The 18441-nt window shown below is 43.5% G+C and overlaps 1 protein-coding gene across 1 annotated transcript in view; it reads right to left on the bottom strand.

Moving 5' to 3' along the window:
* Positions 1–18441, bottom strand: part of ECEL1 (endothelin converting enzyme like 1) — a 129955-nt gene that overhangs the window by 30795 nt on the left and 80719 nt on the right. Inside the window, exons 7-9 of the mRNA XM_056565530.1 lie at positions 8024–8246; positions 7587–7685; positions 1506–1580 (exon numbers count right to left, since the gene is read on the bottom strand). Of these exons, the coding sequence (XP_056421505.1) occupies positions 1506–1580; positions 7587–7685; positions 8024–8246 (397 nt within the window). The remainder of the gene's footprint in view (positions 1–1505; positions 1581–7586; positions 7686–8023; positions 8247–18441) is intronic.

The following is an 18441-nucleotide window of genomic DNA, read 5'->3' as shown; positions in this document are numbered from 1 at the left end:
GTCAGATACATCACTGTCATGTACCTGGTGTTGACAACAGAATATAGCAGCGCTGAGACTAAGTGCCCGTGCACGCGTACTTGGTTCTGAAAACCCCGGTACGGGGAATAAGTGTCGGCACAGGCACACATAACACTAAAGGGCTCTCGATACCAAGACTAATTTTTTGCACACGAACATGGACGTCACCAGTTGAGGCTGTGTGAGTCTAAGTCCGTGTGCACGCGCGAAGGTTAGTAAATGACGGGGGTCTGACCCAGCAGTGATTGCATCATGAAATGACGTGTAGGCTGCGGACTGGCACATGCAAGAAGGTAAAATGATTGGCCATGCTGGAAAGCTACACTATTAGAAGTAATTTACAAATCTGTTTAACTTGCTGGCACCAGTTGACTTATAAAGACCTAAAAAAAAAATTTCCACCGGAGTACCCCTTTAATAAAAGTTACGTTTTATTATTAGGGGTTAATTGGCATGTTTTGTATTGTTTTTTGTATTGAATCGCCTTCCCTAATAAGGGTATCTGTGTTGATAGCGTCATACTTTCTCTACAAATACTACAAATAAGTTAAAGATAGATAAAAAAGAAGTCTTTAAGTAGATGAATGTATATAAACTAATATTTCCTTTAAGCTTTTACTAATGACATCTTTTCAGCTTTGCCTCTTATTGTTCTGTATGGGGAAGATTTTTTTAAACCTGTGCAGGTGAAAAGTTGAAAAGATTGCTTTTTTATTTTTTAAAGGTCATTTAAAAAAAATAAAAAAAAAATTAAGAAGAAATCTGGTTGCTATGAACTAGTCAATGTTTCCTTTGCACATGTCTTCTTAAAGGGGTACTCAGGTGAAAAAAAATGTTTTATTCAGCTGGTGCCAGAAAGTTAAACAGATTTGTAAATGACTTCTATTTAAAAAAAAACTTTAACCTTCCATTACTTATCAGCTATTGTATATTACAGAGGAAGTTGTATATTTCATTTCTGTCTGACCACAGTGCTCTCTGCTGACACCTCTGTCCATGTCAGCAACTGTCCAGAGAAGGATAGGTTTGCTGTGGGGATTTGCTCCTGCTCTGGAAACTTCCTGACATGAACAGAGGTGTCAGCAGAGAGCACTGTGGTCAGACAGAAAATACATTCAAAAATAAAAATAAAACTTCCTCTGTAGTATACAACAGCTGATAAGTACTGGAAGGATAACGATTTTTAAATAGAAGTGATTTACAAATGTTTACCTTTCTGACACCAGTTCATTAAAAAAAATAAAAAAAAATTGTTTTCCATCGGAGTACCCCTTTAAATCTCCTCCTATAAGTAAGACAAGCTTTGGCTGCCTGGGAATGATGGGGGTTGTAGTTTAGCAACAGCTGGGGGCTCCCTGTTTGTGAACACACTGGCAGAAAGGGTCTGTTCACATTATACATTTTTAACATGCCTCTTTAAAACAAGATAGTTAATTACATCATTCTGAGTAACATAACACCATGAATCAGAGGAACAGGCTTACTTCATATTCTTTATCCATTGCTTCTGGTTTGAGCAGGAAATCAGGATATCCGATCATCACCATCATATGCTTCAGCTTAAAGGAAAATAAAAGCATAGAGGGACATTTATCAATGTTTGCTTATGTATTCTTTTCTTTAGTAACTTTTTCCTTACTTTTTTTTTGCTTATGTGTGACTTATTTATCAACTGGTTTCAGCTTGTTGATAATTTTCTTTCACGTAAGCAATTTTTCCTTTTTTACTTTGGTAGTAGCTTTTTCTGCTCCATGTTTGAGCTGGAGTAAATTTAGTAAATTTTTAATGCTGTTGCGACTTTTTTTTGCGCAGTTGCGACTGTCGCAGTTAATAAATACCTGACTACCTGTAGTCCATTTTAAAATTATTACTACATCGTAAATTTTACGAAAACTTGCTTTTCTCGCTTTCCAGTCAAAATGTCGCACGAAAAATCGTGTAGTCGCAGTTGCGACAATTTTGCGACAATTATAGTAAAGAAAACCTTACTAAACCAGTTGATAAATGTCCATATTAGTGATTTTGCTACTAAATAGGCAGGTATACCATATACTATGGATTTTACTGCATTATATGCTGCTGATTTTACACACACATTTTCACAGGTAAAATCCACAACGTAATACAGCATCAAGTAAATGTCTAAGGTTTTAAAAATCTCATCAGCCTGGCATGGTAACATTTTGTTTAATAAATGACCAGCAGCCTACAAAGTGTTTTTCTTTTTATTTACCCATTGCATGTTAACTTGTGTTAAGAATTTTCACCATGAATTTTACCTTTTATAATGTTGTAGGGGTGAAATCTGTGGATTTTGCTGCAGATTCATTGAAATTTATGGTGCAATTGTTCACCATATGTTGTCTAAACAGAACTTTGTGCATGGTTTGGTTACACTTTGTAGCAAACTCCTCTGTAAGGCTACTTTCACACTGCCGTTGTGCACAACGGGCAATAATGGGTCTCGATGGATCCCATTTACTATAATGGGGACCTTCGGGTGCCGTTATTTTATAGCGAGAGTAGCAGGAGAAAAAGACGAGGCGAGCAGTCTTTACACTCTTTCACATAATATGTGTTTTGTATTCCATATGCAATAATGAGAATGTGAAAACAAACTTTTTGCTATGATATCCTTGATATTTATGTAAAGTCTCATGGCTAACAATTAGAGATGAGCGAACTTTTGAAAATTTACTTTCAGCCGATTTGCTGAATTTTCCGGAAAAATTTGGTTTGATCCGAAATTATTTGTGGCTAATCTATATTAAAAACGGCTATTTCTGGCCTACAGAAAGCCTCAATAGAGGTGTAGAACACTTTACTTTGTTCTAACACGCATATGGAGTGTGCTGGGGTAGTGTAATACTGTTATTCAGTATATAGAATAAAGAATAAACAGCACTCCTGCAGTCACCGTCCAGGTACACTGAATCCGGCTCCTCTTACAGGCGTGACATCCGATGGGCAGGTGTATCCGGCCGGAAGAAGCGCATAATCTCTTTGCGTGAAACCGCTGGCAGTCGCCTCTGAGCGCCACACACTGGATACACCTGCCCATCAGATGCCACGCCCGTAAGAGGAGCCAGATTCAGTGTACCTGGATGGTGAGTGCAGGAGTGCTGTTTATTCTTTATTCTATACACATTTTGAATCCACACTTCTTTGACCCTAGCACCGCCGCAGGACACAATTGTGTATCTGTTACCCAGCAAGTGTATCCTTTACTGTTCCTTGGATAATCATTTTACCTGTGTACCAGTGGTGGTGCCACTCATACTTCTCTTTTGATTACACTGTTATTCAGTATAACAAGCAGATTACAGTCATCGCTTTTAGAATCACTGCTGCAGAGCAGCAAAGTGACAGAGCCTGTAGGTGGCATCAGTATGAGAAGACCATATAGTGGCTGAATGACGCAGCGTGGAGGTGTTTGCAGCATGAGGAGAGCAAAGAGTGGCTGAATGACAGCGTAGAGGTGTTGGCAGCATGAGGAAACCATATAATGGATGAACGACACAGCTTGGATGTGGCTGAAGCATGATGGGACCATATAGTGGCTGAATGACAACGTGGAGGTGTTGGCAACCTGAGGAGACCATATAGTGGCTGAATGACACAGCCTGGAGCTGGCAGCAGCTTGAGTAGACACTAGGGCTTCACAATCACTAAGATTAATAGATGAATTTTGAAATTTAAATTGAAGATTTATGGTAGCTTCCGTAAAAATGTTTAGGCCCAGGCCCAGCAGCATCAGTAAACCATATATTGGCTGAATGACACAGTCTGGAGGAGGCTGAAGCCTGAGGAGACCATATAGTGGCTGAATGACACAGCTTGGAGTTGGCTGAAGCATGAGGAGACCATACAGTGGCTGAATTACACAGCCTGGAGTTGGCTGAAGCTTGAAGAGACCATATAGTAGCTGAATGACACAGCATGAAGGTGTTGGCAGCATGAGGAGACCATATAGTGGCTGAAAGACACAGCTTGGATGTGGCTGAAGCAAGAGGAGACCATATAGTAGCTGAATGACACAGCATGGAGGTGTTGGCAGCATGAGGAGACCATATAGTGGCTGAATGACACAGCCTGGAGCTGGCAGCAGCTTGAGTAGACACTAGGGCTTCACAATCACTAAGAATAATAGATGAATTTTGAAATTTAAATTGAAGATTTATGGTAGCTAGTGCTACCATAAAAATGTAGGTCCAGGCCCAGCAGCATCAGTAAACCATATAGTGGCTGAATGACAGTCTGGAGGTGGCTGAAGCATGAGGAGACCATATAGTGGCTGAATGGCAAAGCCTGGAGTTGGCAGAAGCACGAGGAGACCATTGAAATTGAAGATTTTGAAATAGAAATTTTAGATTTTGAAATAGAAATTGAGGATTTTGAAAATGAAATTTTAACTCCCATGTTTTAGTGTCCCAGGCCCGGGCGTGTGGGTACAAAGGACCAAATTTAGCAAGGAATCACATGTAACATGGCAGCACAATGACAGAGCCTTGAGATGGCATCAGTGTGAGGAGACCATATAGTGCCTGAATGATGACCTGGAGCTTGTGGCAGCATGGGGAGACCATATAGTGTCTGAATGGCACAGCCTGGAGTTTGTGGCAGCATGGCTATATAGTGTCTTAATGGCACAGTCTGGAGTTGGCTGAAGCATGACGAGACCATACAGTGGCTGAATGAGACATCCTAGAGGTGGCAGCAGCATTAAGAGTCCTGAAAGTGACCCTAATGCAGAGGAATTTCTGAAACTGGGGACCAGCACCTTAATTATGTTTTGCAGTATCCATAGCAGCACAGTGAAGGAGCCTGGAGGTGGTAGCATCAGCATGAGGAGACCATAGAGTAGCACAATTAGAGAGCCTGGAGGTGGCAGCATCAGCATGAAGAGACCATAAAGCAGCACAATTAGAGAGCCTGGAGGTGGCAGCATCAATAAGGGGAGACCATATGGCGGCATAATGACAGTGCCTAGAGGTGATAGCATCAGCATGAGGAGACCATATGTTTGCACAATGACATAGCGTGGAGGCGGTTGCATCAGCATGAGGAGACCATTGAGAAGCACAATTAGAGAGCTTGGAGGTGGCAGCATCAGCATGAGGAGACCAAATGGCGGCACAACGACAGAGCCTGGAGGTGGTAGCATCAGCATGAGGAGACCATATGGTGGCACAATGACAGAGCGTGGAGGTGGTAGCATTAGCATGAGGAGACCACAGAGCAGCACAATGAGAGAGCCTGGAGGTGACAGTATCAGCATGAGGAGATCATATGGAGGCACAATGACAGTGCCTGGAGGTGTTAGCATTAGCATGAGGAGACTATAGAGCAGTGCAATGACAGGTCCTGGAGGTGGTAGCATTAGCATGAGGAGACCATAGAGCAGCACAATGACAGAGCCTTGAGGTGGCAGCAGCAGCATGAGGGCCATGCCAATGGAGGGTTGAGTCTTAGGAGCTCACTGATTGTTGACTGGGGGTGTCTGATGTCACTTGGAATGCAGTGGATGACCGAGTGAACCGATCAATCATAGCTGCTGGGTTGCTGGTCGAGACACGACTGCTAGCTGATACTGGGAGCTCAGACCTCTTGCTGCGACTCCGGCTGCCACACGACCCTACTCTGCTGCAACCTCTGCCTGAGGAATTTAGGCCTCTGCCACTCCTCTGTGCACTTCCTGGCACTACTCTGCCTGACATACTGAGGGGAGTACAATACGTTCCACTGTGCTTAAAACAGTATTTGTCTACAACACCCTACAACACCAGCAGGTGTGTACTTTTGGCTGGCCTTTCACAGTATATAGGCCCTTTAAAGGGGTACTCCGGCGCTAAGACATCTTATTCCCTATCCAAAGGATAGGGGATAAGATGCCTGATTGCCGTTGTCCCGCCGCTGAAGACCCCCGTGATCTTGCATGCATCACCCCGTTAGAATCAGTCCCCGGAGCGTGTTCCCTCCGGGTCTGATTACTGGCGATCACGGGGGTGGAGCGTTGTGACGCCCCCTCCCATAGGCTTGCATTGAGGGGGCAGAGGGTGACGTCCCACGGGGCAGAGCAGTGACGTCACAACGCTCCGTCCCCGTGATCGCCAGTAATCAGACTGGGGACTGATTCTAACGGGGTGCTGTGTGCAAGATCACAGGGGTCCCCAGTGGCGGGACCCCGCGATCAGGCATCTTATTCCCTATCCTTTGGATAGGGGATAAGATGTCTTAGCGCCGGAGTACCCCTTTAAAGTCTTAAGGGCCTATATACTGTGAAAGGCCAGCCAAAAGTACACACCTGCTGGAGTGTACTTTAGCGCCGGAGTACCCCTTTAACAGGAACAGAATGGTACACCACTTAGAAGTACATATGTGGTATGCACTTATGAGGGGAGTACAATGCGCTCCACTACGCTTAAAACAGTATTTGTCTAGAACACCAGCAGGTGTGTAATTTTGGCTTGCCATTCACAGTATCTAGGCCCCTGAGACTTTAACAGGAACAAAATGGTCCACCACTTAGGTGTACGTATGTGGTATGCACTTATGAGGGGAGTACAATGCACTCCACTATGCTTAAAACTGTATTTTTCTACAACACCAGCAGGTGTGTACTTTTGGCTGGCCTTTCACAGTATCTAGGCCCTTAAGACTTTAACAGGAACAAAATGGTACACCACTTAGATGTATGCACAGGTTACACTTAATAGAGGACAATACACTTTTAGTGCTCTGCTCACCCTAACTGACTGGCTACTATTTGCTTTTCAGTTGTTGTACACACCAGTGCTGCAGCACACAGTGGTACTACATCCAAAATTGCACTCTCTCTCTCAATCTCACTCCCTTCCCTATCAGTGCTTCTAGACTGGATTTAGGCTTGAGGTGAATTGTTGCTGTAAAAAAAGCTTTTTTGTGCAACACACACTGCTCTGTCCCTCTCTGTAAAAAAGCTTTTCTGTGCAACACGCTGCTCTCTGTCCCTCTCTCTCTCTCTGCAATAGAACGCTGATGTGAGTGGCCGCAAGATTTCTGCCGATTATATAAGGATGTGACATCACAGGGGTAGCTGACTGCTGATAGGCTGCATCCTGCATGTGATCTAGGGTCATCCCGACGACCCTTGTTCCCGCCTTCCCAGGATTCCTTGCCCCATGTCCTCACATGTTGTTCCGCCATTTTAGATGCCCGGCCCCTGGAGCCTGGACCTCACTAAATGGAGTTTAATAAAGCGATTCATGTGATCGAATTGCGGCAATATTTGCATTCCTTACGAATCAAATTATTCCTGAAATTCATAACGAATTTGGATTCGTCAGATTCGATTCGCTCATCTCTACTTATGTCAATGCAAGTTTTTAGTTTTTCCTTTTCAATACATTAGCAACAAATGTATCCCTTTGGCATTGGGGTAGTGAGTACAGAATGATAGGGGGAAAATATTTTTGTTGATTTATATTTTTTAACTTTAAGCTGCAACATAACAACGCGTAAAAAAGTGAAAGGGTCTGAAGATTTTCTGAATGCATTAAATTGCCTTTGCCCTGTTTTCTATTTACCTTCGCTCTTGCAGCTTCTTTGGTTTCCTTGTCCATCCAGTCTAACTCATCCAGCCTGTTGTCTAATATATACTTAATGTCTTCAACAAGTTGTTGCACCTGTGCAGACAAAGTAAAATTACTTAACAATACAGAACAAAACTTTAAAGTGGTTGTCCGGGGGGGTCTAAAACGTTATGACTAATGCTTTCCAGCCCTTCACTTCTGTGTTCATGCTGACACAATATGATTTTCCTCCAATCAAATAATGGGGTGGGCCATGTGCTGAATTTTGCCTGCCACAACGTGCACATAGCCACGTCCACATGTGGGGGCCAATGGTTGCAAGATTTTACCGGGATCACTGACAACATTGTGCAGCCATTTTTTTTATATATATATATATATATATATATTTTGTTCCTCTTCTACCAATCTGGGATCACATCTTTAGTTACCTTGGCTTTACTGGATGATGAGAAATATTCTTCTACAAACAACGCTCCCAGTGCCATCCCAAAATGTTTATTGGCCTGAGCAAGGCATACTTTTCCCAGCTCCAGCTGCTTCTCTGAACCCTCCATCTCTTTGGACAATTCGTGAAGGGCGTCTCGGAAGGGAGTGGAAAGATGTTCACTTAGGACTACCACAAGTCGCCATAGCATGTAATTGTGCAGGGCACTGTAAGAAACAAACAGTGTACAGTATTCTGATTTTATTTGTACTTTATGATGCAACATAACTTTACCATAAAACAATAATATTATATAGCATTAAAACATCATATGATCATCTCACACAAGTAAAGGACAAGGTTGGTACCTTGCTGAACTGAAGATGAAATTTGACAATCGTCTGGAGAATAAAACAATCACCATTAGACTAAGATTACAGATTTTGGACAAATGCCCATTGAAATTATGAGTCATTTTGCGTGGCCCCTTGGAGCTAGCCATTTGGCTGATTTAATCCACAAATTGTTCAGAACGTCTTTAATCCTAGTAATTGAAATGATGCATGAGTAATCTCAGGATTCTTAATGAAATCATCCTCCGAGACTCCGCTGAGCGCATTGTTTGTCATGTTACTTACAGAATTGTGTATTGCAAGGTGGAAATAAGAAAGGTCACAGCACACAATGGCAGTATTTTTTATGAAAAAATAAACACAGCCAGAACCTGCTTCAAATGAGTTGTGTATTATTTCATTTATTTGTAGAAGACATTGTACCATGCTTTACAAAGAGCTGTTATCAAAAGATTTCTGATACATTATTCCATGGCTGCACATCATGCATAAGCTATTGTTTTATTTCCAGATCTGCAGAAATATGCAATAGAGCTATCCATAAAGTAATGTCAGTGTTTTATGCTGAATTCTAAATCCGGCGCTTGCATTGAGTACAGGCACATTGTGTAGCGCCTCTGCTCAATTACTATGGAACACAAATAATTGACATTCAGAACACACTAAGCCCTCACTAGATCAATGACCATTAGCTTAATGTTCCAACCATAGAGTCCAGTCTGGAAGAGTGGCATGTCAGCTATGAGTCAGCCCAGGGCTGTGTATGACATTAAAAGGAAGAAAAGAGATACAGAGAGGAATAATGATTGAGACGGGGGGCTGGAAAGAGAAAGCAAACAGACAGGCGGATGCAGAATTGATGGTGAAACAGAGAAAAAAAAAAAAGAGCAATAAATTAACTATAAAATAAAAAAGAGTACAAGACAACTAATAAGGCTATGTTCCCATGATGCATGGCGGACATCTTATGCATGCTCTATGTGTTGCAGATTTCCCATTTCAGGACCGCAAATTTGGCCATTTTGAACACGGCTATTCATTGTGGAATCTGTTCAACATCAAGGCTACCCAACACAGGATGTGCTTGAATTCCACACCAAAAAAATAGAGATGGGAGAGGACTTTGTAAACACCCAGGATCACCCGGTGCTGAATGGAACAAAGGAGTCAGGATAATGGGATCTTCAGGTGAGTAACTTTTAATCAACTAGCATGCAACGCGTTACACTTATCCACAGGAAGGCTGCGGATGGGACCCTTTCTGAACATATGCTTTACATTGTTATGTATATTACACAACTGACTTTGGTAAGTGGCTGTCCTCCTTCTCCCTCTCCCCCATGGGTTGACTTGGAGTCCTGCACATGAGAGCTCCTTTTTTCTTTTCTCAGACACCAAAGAAATTACATACTACTTCTTTTCTCTTTGTAATAGGTGAACTACAGTGTGGAATACCATAGAAAACAATGGGAGAACAAATAATGTGAACATGGCCCAAGAGTCCAGATTTACATATTTAAATAAAAGAAAGTAAATCTCTAAACAACTTTTCTACTTTTCACATATAATATGTACACAAGTGTGTTACTTTGGGCAAAACCTCAAAATTATGTATTTCTAGCCCTTTCTTTTGAACCACAATGCCCCCTTTTTATCGCTGTACCACCTCAGATTTTTGATACTGATTACAGCCAAACACTGATTCATCCTGTTTTAAACTACTAAAACAGGACGACAGTAATGAAGCATTAAAAAGCTTTAGAGAAAAATTTAAAATATGTAAAAAAACAGGTAAAAGCCACAAAAATAGAGACAGAAAGACTCCTTGCCAAAGAGAGTAAAACTAACCCAAAATGTTCTTTAACTATATAAATAGCAAAAAGGTAAAATAAATGAAAGTGTAGGCCCTTTAAAAAATGATGAGGAAGAAATTATAAACGGGGATCAGGAAAAAGCAAATACTGTATATTAAACAAATTCTTCTCCACTGTATTCACCGAGGAAAATGAAATACCAGGTGAAATACAGCGAGATAAGGTTAACTCCCCAGTACAGGTCACCTGTCTAACCCAGGAAGAAGTACAGTGCCGCCTACAAAAAATCAAAATAGACAAATCACCAGGTCCAGATGGCATTCACCCCCGTGTTCTAAAGGAATTAGGTAATGTAATAGACAGACCTTTAATATTCAGGGACTCTATAGTAACATGGACGTTCCCCAGGACTGGCGCATGGCAAATGTAGTGACAATATTTAAAAAGGGGTCAAAAGGTGACCCGGGGAATTATAGACCTGTTAGTTTAACCTCCGTTGTATGCTAATTGTTTGGGGGTTTCTAAGAGATGCTATTTTGGAGTATCTTGATAAAAATAAATGTATGACTCCATATCAGCATGGCTTTGGGAGGAATCGGTCCTGTCAAACTAACCTGATCAGCTTTTATGAGGAGGTGAGCTCCAGACTGGACCAGGGGCAATCGCTGGATGTCGTATATCTGGATTTTTCCAAAGCATTTGATACGGTTCCACATAAAAGGTTGGTGCATAAAATGAGAAGGATGGGGCTGGGGGAGAATGTGTGCAAGTGGGTAAGTAACTGGCTCAGTGATAGGAAACAGAGGGTGGTTATTAATGGCACTTATTCTGATTGGGTGACTGTTACTAGTGGGGTACCACAGGGGGTCAGTCTTGGGTCCTGTTCTATTTAATATGTTTATTAACAACCCTGTAGAGGGGTTGAATAGTAAAGTAGCAATCTTTGCAGATGATACTAAACTCTGTAAAGCAGGAAAAACACTATAGAGGACAGTGCACTGTTACAAATGGATCTGGATAGGTTGGAGGTTTGGGCTGGGAAGTGGCAGATGAGGTTCAGCACTGATAAATGTAAAGTAATGCACATGGGGAGGAAAAATCATGGCTGGGATTATGTATTAAATAGGAGAACGCTTGGGAGGACTAATGTGGAAAAGGACTCAGGAGTCTTAGTTTAACAGTAAATTTAGCTGTAGTGACCAGTGTCGGGCAGCTGCGGCCAAGGCAAATAAAATCATGGGGTGCATCAATAGGGGAATAGATGCCCACGACAAGGAAATAATTCTACCACTGTACAAATCACTATTCAGACCACTATTTATACCCAGGACTGTATCCATAACAAGGGGGCATCCTCTTTGTCTTGAGGAAAGAAGGTTTTCACACCAGCACAGACGGGGGTTCTTTACTGTAAGAGCAGTAAGACTATGGAACTCTCTGCCTGAGGAGGTGGTCATGGTGAACTCTGTAAATAATTCAAAAGGGGTCTGGATGCATTTTTGGAGAATAATAACATCACTGGTTATGTTTACTAGATTTATAGGGACAGAACGTTGATCCAGGGATTTATTCTGACTCCCATATTGGAGTCGGGAAGGAATTTTTACCTCTAGTATGAGGTTTTTTTCCTTCCTCTGGATAAACTCAGTAGGGACTCATTAGGGATATAGGTTGAACTTGATGGACTCTGGTCTTTTTTCAAGCTTATAAACTATGTTACTACAGTATGTTACTATGCTCTTTTGTCTATTCTTTTTTGTTGATTCAAATTGCCCATTTTTTCCTTCCTAATTCTTGTTGGGGAGGAAAATCAACAAAGGGGGAAGCTTTTGACTTCATATCCCATCCTCATATATTGTTTTCATATCCCATCCACATATGCTGTCCTCATATATCAAATTCATATCCCACCCTCATATCCCAACCTCATGTCCCGTCCTCATATCCCGTCATCATATCTCAACCACATTTCCTGACCTTCTATCTTGACCTCATATCCCGTCCTCATATCCCGACCTCCTATCCCATCCTCCTATCTCGACCTCATATCCTGTCCTCATATCTCGACCTCATATTCCATCCTCATATCTTGACCTCCTATCCCGACCTCATATCTCGACCTCATATCCTGTCCTCATATCCCATCCTCATATCCCGTCCTCCTATCCCATCCTCCTATCTCAACCTCATATCCCTTCCTCATATCTTGACCTCCTATCCCGACCTCGTATTCCGTCCTCATATCTTGACCTCATATCCCATCCTCATATCACGACCTCATATCGCGACCTCGTATCTCGACCTCATATCGCATCCTCACATCCCGACCTCCTATCCTGTCCTCCTATCTCAACGTCATATCCCGACCTCATATCCCGACCCCATATGCTGTCCCCATATCGCCGCACTATATCCCGTTCCGTCTTTGTGAGATGGGGTGTAGCTTGCAAGCCGGACCGACACATTCACCAGAAGATGCAGAGCGAAGGTTGTGTAGTAAGGTACTGGAAGTCCCATATACTTGCATGGGACTTAAAACAAAAACCCAAATTTAATTAAGTGTATTCACCTGTGCTCTTTTTATAAGTATCAGCTCCTCCCTTTGTTCCCTGCCGGATCTTTGTTGCCTTTGTGCCATAGAGAAAGCTTCTGTGTTCCTGTGTTCCTGATATCTGTGTTCCTGATCCTAGTTCCGTTACCTGACCCTGCACCTGTGCTGCCTGCCCTGACCTACTGCTACCGTGACCACGTCTTGCCAGTTTCCTTTTGTGCCATGCTCCATCCCAGCTATCTGTGTGGATATGCCAGGGGATCCACCACCTGCCGTGACCCGTTACAATACATAAGATCTTAACATTAATTATGTTAAATTGTTATGCCTCCCTTTTAGAACAAATATAACTAATATTGATATTAGACTGGAGAATTTACCTAAAAAAGTCAACAACCATGTTAACATCTAATATGAGAAAAACAGCTGTCCATGGATAGGAATGATGTCCCTCACTTGTTGCCTGCATCTTAGCTCCTATGACTGTGTATAAATCAGTCTACATCTCCACACACAGGTAATGCCAGAAGGCACAAATATGTTGCTACACTATCCTTTTTAGCTTCAGATTTAATCTTGTATTATTTAGTTGCTTTTGTCAAGCTGGCACTTAGAATTTTTATTGCCAAGCCATGTAAAGTGCTGCAAGGTGAATAATAGCAGATAGAAATATAATAGTAATGAAATAAAGGCAAATACTAGATGTGATGGTGCACTGTTGCAAAGTTATTCTTTATAAAATATTCCAAGTTTCTGCATCTATTCTTTAAGCATATTAGGCCCATTTGTCTATGGGCAATGGAGGTGGCAGGGGTGTTCTTTTTCATGGCTGTCAGCAGATCTGCACATGAGATAAAGACACAGGACGATAGGGGGTGGGGGGTGGACGCAGTTAAAGGAGTGCCAAATATGCCTGCTCAAGGCATATCTGAAGATCTGAGATGAGGTGGGGATAGTTGGTTGTGGAGAGTTTAGAGTTGATGTCTGTGATCATTAGAGATGAGCGAATCCAAGTTGACGAACCCGAATTTGTTACGAATTTCATGAAAAATTTGATTCGCAACGAATGTGTATATTGCAGCGATTCGATCGCGCAAATCGCTTCATTAAACTCCATTTTACAGCGTTCCAGGCTATTGGAGACCTAAGATGGCGGATCCACATGTGAGTACATGGGGCAGGGGATTATGGGAGGGCGGGAAACAGCGGCGGGAATGAAGGTAGGCGGGCTGACCCTGAATCACATGTGAGATGCAGCCTATCAGTGTTCACTGACCCCTGTGATGTCACAGCCCCTATATAATCGGCGGCCATCTTGCCTCTCTTAATTTCATCTATGCACTCAGATGGAGAGGACAGGACTGTGTGTGTGTGAATAGCTCATACCACAGCGTTACACTGCAACTGCTAGTCACATCAGCATTAGGGAAAGACAGGAGTGCAGAGTGCTTTGCTATTACACTGAGAAGGATCATTGATAGCTAAACCTCCTATTCATGTTATTGAGCATTGCAGCAGAGAGGGGCAGATAGCTGTCAGCTGCCTCATACAGATCTCCAAGCTGCCTGAACTTTCTGAAGCATCTTATCTCCTCATTTCTCAGCCCAATTGAGTTTATTTTTTTTGCTCCACAAATCTTCTGCTGCTCAGAATTGTGTGACAGAGTGCAATTTAGGGTTTAATCCCTTGATTTTTTTTTTTTGGTACTGCACTGTTGGGTCCTGCTGCTGTTCAGAAATACGTGATTTTTCAGTGGACTGTAGTGCATTTGTACCATTTTGTACCTGTTAATCTGTCAAGGGGCTACATACTGTGCAAGTCCAAACAATAGTATTCACCGGCTGTTTTTTTTTTTTTTTTAAATAGTTTTTTCTGCGTATAGTTACACATATATAACTGCCCTCATCAGTGCATACTGCATAGGTACATCCAAGTATTGTACCATTTAGTACCTGTTAAGCTGTCAAGGTGCTCCATACTGTCAAAGTCCAAACAATAGTATCCACCGGCTGGTGTTTTACAAAAATACAGATTTTTTTTTGTGTATAGTTAGGCATATTACTGCCCTCATCAGTGCATACCGCATAGGTACATCCAAGTATTGTACCATTTAGTACCTGTTAAGCTGTCAAGGTGCTCCATACCGTCAAAGTCCAAACAATAGTGTCCACCGGCTGGTGTTTTACAAAAATATAGAGTTTTTTCTGCATATAGTTATGCATATTACTGCCCTCATCAGTGCATACCGCATAGGTACATCCAAGTATTGTACCAATTAGTACCTGTTAAGCTGTCAAGGTGCTCCATACTGTCAAAGTCCAAACAATAATATCCACCGTCTGGTGTTTTACAAAAATACAGATTTTATTCTGCATATAGTTAGGCATATTACAGCCCTCATCAGTGCATACCTGTCAGGGTCCGGATTAACGGCTGATGAGGACACTGGTGGTGGATCCTCTGTGCCAGAGAGGCGAGGACGCGGGTCATACTGGGGAATTGGTTCTAAGCAGTTACTGGATGGACTTGCTGCGGCGGTAACTACCAGGTCGTGTTCACCAGTAGCGACTCGACCTCTCTGGCAGCCCAGACTGGCGCGGTACACAAGGACAAGACAGAGGCGAGGTCAGACATAGCAGAAGGTCAGGGCAGGCAGCGAGGTTCGGAGTCAGGGGCAACAGCAGAAGGTCTGGGTACACAGGCTTGGAAACACACTATAACGCTTTCACTGGGCACAAGGCAACAAGATCTGGCAAGGAGAGGAAGGCGAAGTGGGTTTTAATAGGAATGGGAGTGATTGGGAGCGATTGGGCCAGGCACCAATTAGTGGTGCACTGGCCCCTTAAATTTTAGCAAGCTGGCGCGCGCGCCCTAGGGAGCGGGGCCGCGCGTGCCAGGAGGAAGCAGACGGAGGCATGAGGTGAGTGACATGGGGCACGACCCGAGGGCGGGCACGACCCGTGCCTCGGATCGCGTCCCATCCGGGAGCGCTGCAAGCAGAAGCACGCCGTGAGCACTCCGGGGAGGCAGCAGGACCCAGAGCACTCAGCGTGACAGGACCCCCCCCTTGGGTCTCCCCCTCTTTTTGGAACCGAGGAGTCTGTAGATGAGTTCCTTGTCTAGGATATTGTCCTCTGGCTCCCAAGACCTTTCTTCGGGACCACAATTCTCCCAATCAACAAGAAACATTTTTTTACCTCTGATAACCTTGGAAGCGAAAATTTCTTTAACCGAGAAGATGTCAGAGGACCCCGAGACAAGAGCAGGAACGGTGACCTTGGGGGAATAGCGGTTAAGAATGAGAGGCTTTTGAAGAAAAACATGAAAGGAGTAAGGAATACGAAGAGAAGGAGGAAGATGGAGCTTGTAAGAGACAGAGTTGATTTGACTTTTGACTTTAAATGGCCTGAGGTAACGTGGACCCAGCTTGTAGCTAGGGACACGAAACCGAATATATTTGGCAGAGAGCCACACTTCGTCACTAGGGGCAAAGACAGGAGGAATTCTTCTTGTCTGCATGTTTCTTCATTCGAGAGGAGGCCAGTGAGAGCGACTTTTGAGTCTCTTTCCAAATTGAGGAAAAGTCCCGGGTCAAATCATCTACGGCAGGAACTCCAGAAGAAGTGGGAATGGGGAGGGGGGAAGCGGGTGACGGCCGTACACCACAAAGAATGGAGACTTGGCGGATGACTCAGAGTTTTTGAAATTGTACGAGAATTCAGCCCAGGGTAACAGGTCGACCCAATCATCTTGGCGGGAGGAGACAAAATGTTGCAGGTAGTCACCAAGGATCTGGTTCACTCTCTCCACTTGTCCATTGGATTGCGGGTGGTAGGCGGAGGAAAAATTCTATTTAATCTTCAATTGGGTGCAGAGTGCTCTCCAGAATTTCGAGATGAATTGAATGCCTCTATCAGAGACGATATGCGTAGGCAGTCCGTGGAAACGAAAAATGTGCAAAAAGAATTGCTTCGCCAATTGTGGTGCAGAAGGGAGACCAGGAAGCGGAACAAAATGGGCCATTTTGGAGAATCGATCAACGACCACCCAAATGACAGTGTTGCCATGGGATACAGGAAGGTCAGTGACGAAGTCCATCGCTATGTGTGACCAAGGCTGTTCGGGCACCGGCAGAGGAAGAAGAAGACCCGCAGGCGTCTGGCGAGGAGTTTTATCACGTGCACAAACAGTACAGTAGCGTACGAAGTCAGTCACATCTTTTTCAAAGGAAGGCCACCAATAGTGTCTGGCAATCAACTGAATGCATTTCTTGATTCCAGCGTGACCCGCCAAGAGGGAGGAGTGACCCCATTTGGGAGTCCGGAGGCGAAGATGTGGGGGGACAAAAGTTTTTTCCTGGAGGAACTGGCACCAGAGAAGCAGGAGCAGCAGAGATCAGACACTCAGGCGGAATTATGTGTTGGGGTGAGGTTTCTGCTTCCGTGGCATCAGTGGAACGTGATAGGGCTTCCGCTCTGACATTCTTGTCCAATAGCGTGCCGACCGGAGCGCTGCAAGCAGAAGCATGCCGTGACACGTGTGACAATACCGCATACGTACATCCAAGTATTGTACCATTTAGTACCTGTTAATCTGTCAAGGTGCTCCAAACCGTCAAAGTCCAAACAATAGTATCCACCGGCTGGTGTTTTACAAAAATACAGCTTTTTTTCTGCTAATAGTTAGGCATATTACTGCCCTCATCAGTCCATACCGCATAGGTTCATCCAAGTATTGTACCATTTACTACCTGTTAATCTGTCAAGGTGCTCCATACCGTCAAAGTCCAAACAATAGTATCCACCGGCTGGTGTTTTACAAAAATACAGATTTTTTTCTGCGTATAGTTAGGCATATTACTGCCCTCATCAGTGAACACCGCATAGGAACATCCAAGTATTGTACCATTTACTACCTGCTAATCTGTCAATGTGCTCCATACCGTCAAAGTCCAAACAATAGCATTCACCGGCTTGTGTTTTACAAAAATAGAGGTTTTTTTGCGTATAGTTACGCTTAAGCATGCCGTGACACGTGTGACAATACCGCATACGTACATCCAAGTATTGTACCATTTAGTACCTGTTAATCTGTCAAGGTGCTCCAATAGTATCCACCGGCTGGTGTTTTACAAAAATACAGCTTTTTTTCTGCTAATAGTTAGGCATATTACTGCCCTCATCAGTGCAGACTGCATAGGTGCATCCAAGTATTGCACCATCCAGTGCCTGTTAATCTGTCAAGGGCCTACATACTGTCAAAGGACAGCCGTAAGTAATCACCTGACAAATACTGTTTAAAGAGTAGTGTAGCGTATTGCAATACCCTCATAAACGCACTAAGTGTGTCAGGCAGAGAAGTGCCAGGATGTGCACAGAGGAGTGGCAGAGGCCTAAATACTTCAGGCAGAGATGGCAGCCGACTTGGGTCGAGTGGCAGCAGGAGTCGCAGCAAGAGGCCTGAGCTCCCGTTATCAGCCAGCGGTCGTGTCTCCACCAGCAACCCATCTGCCGTCATCGATTGGTTAACACGCTCATCCACATCATCACAAGTGACATCTGACACCCCCAGTCAACAGTCGGTGGTTTCCTCAGACACAAATCTCAGTTGGCATGGCCCGGGAGCAGTCCCTGTCCTCCCATTGCATTTGTCCTATGCTGTTCCCTCTCCTAGAGAAGTATCTTATGCTGTGGGTTCAGCTCCA

This window comes from Hyla sarda, chromosome 3 (assembly GCF_029499605.1).
Source record: "Hyla sarda isolate aHylSar1 chromosome 3, aHylSar1.hap1, whole genome shotgun sequence".
In the NCBI taxonomy this organism is placed as follows: domain Eukaryota; kingdom Metazoa; phylum Chordata; class Amphibia; order Anura; family Hylidae; genus Hyla; species Hyla sarda.
Note: the sequence above shows the minus strand (reverse complement) of the source record. Positions and strands in the feature narration are given on the sequence as shown.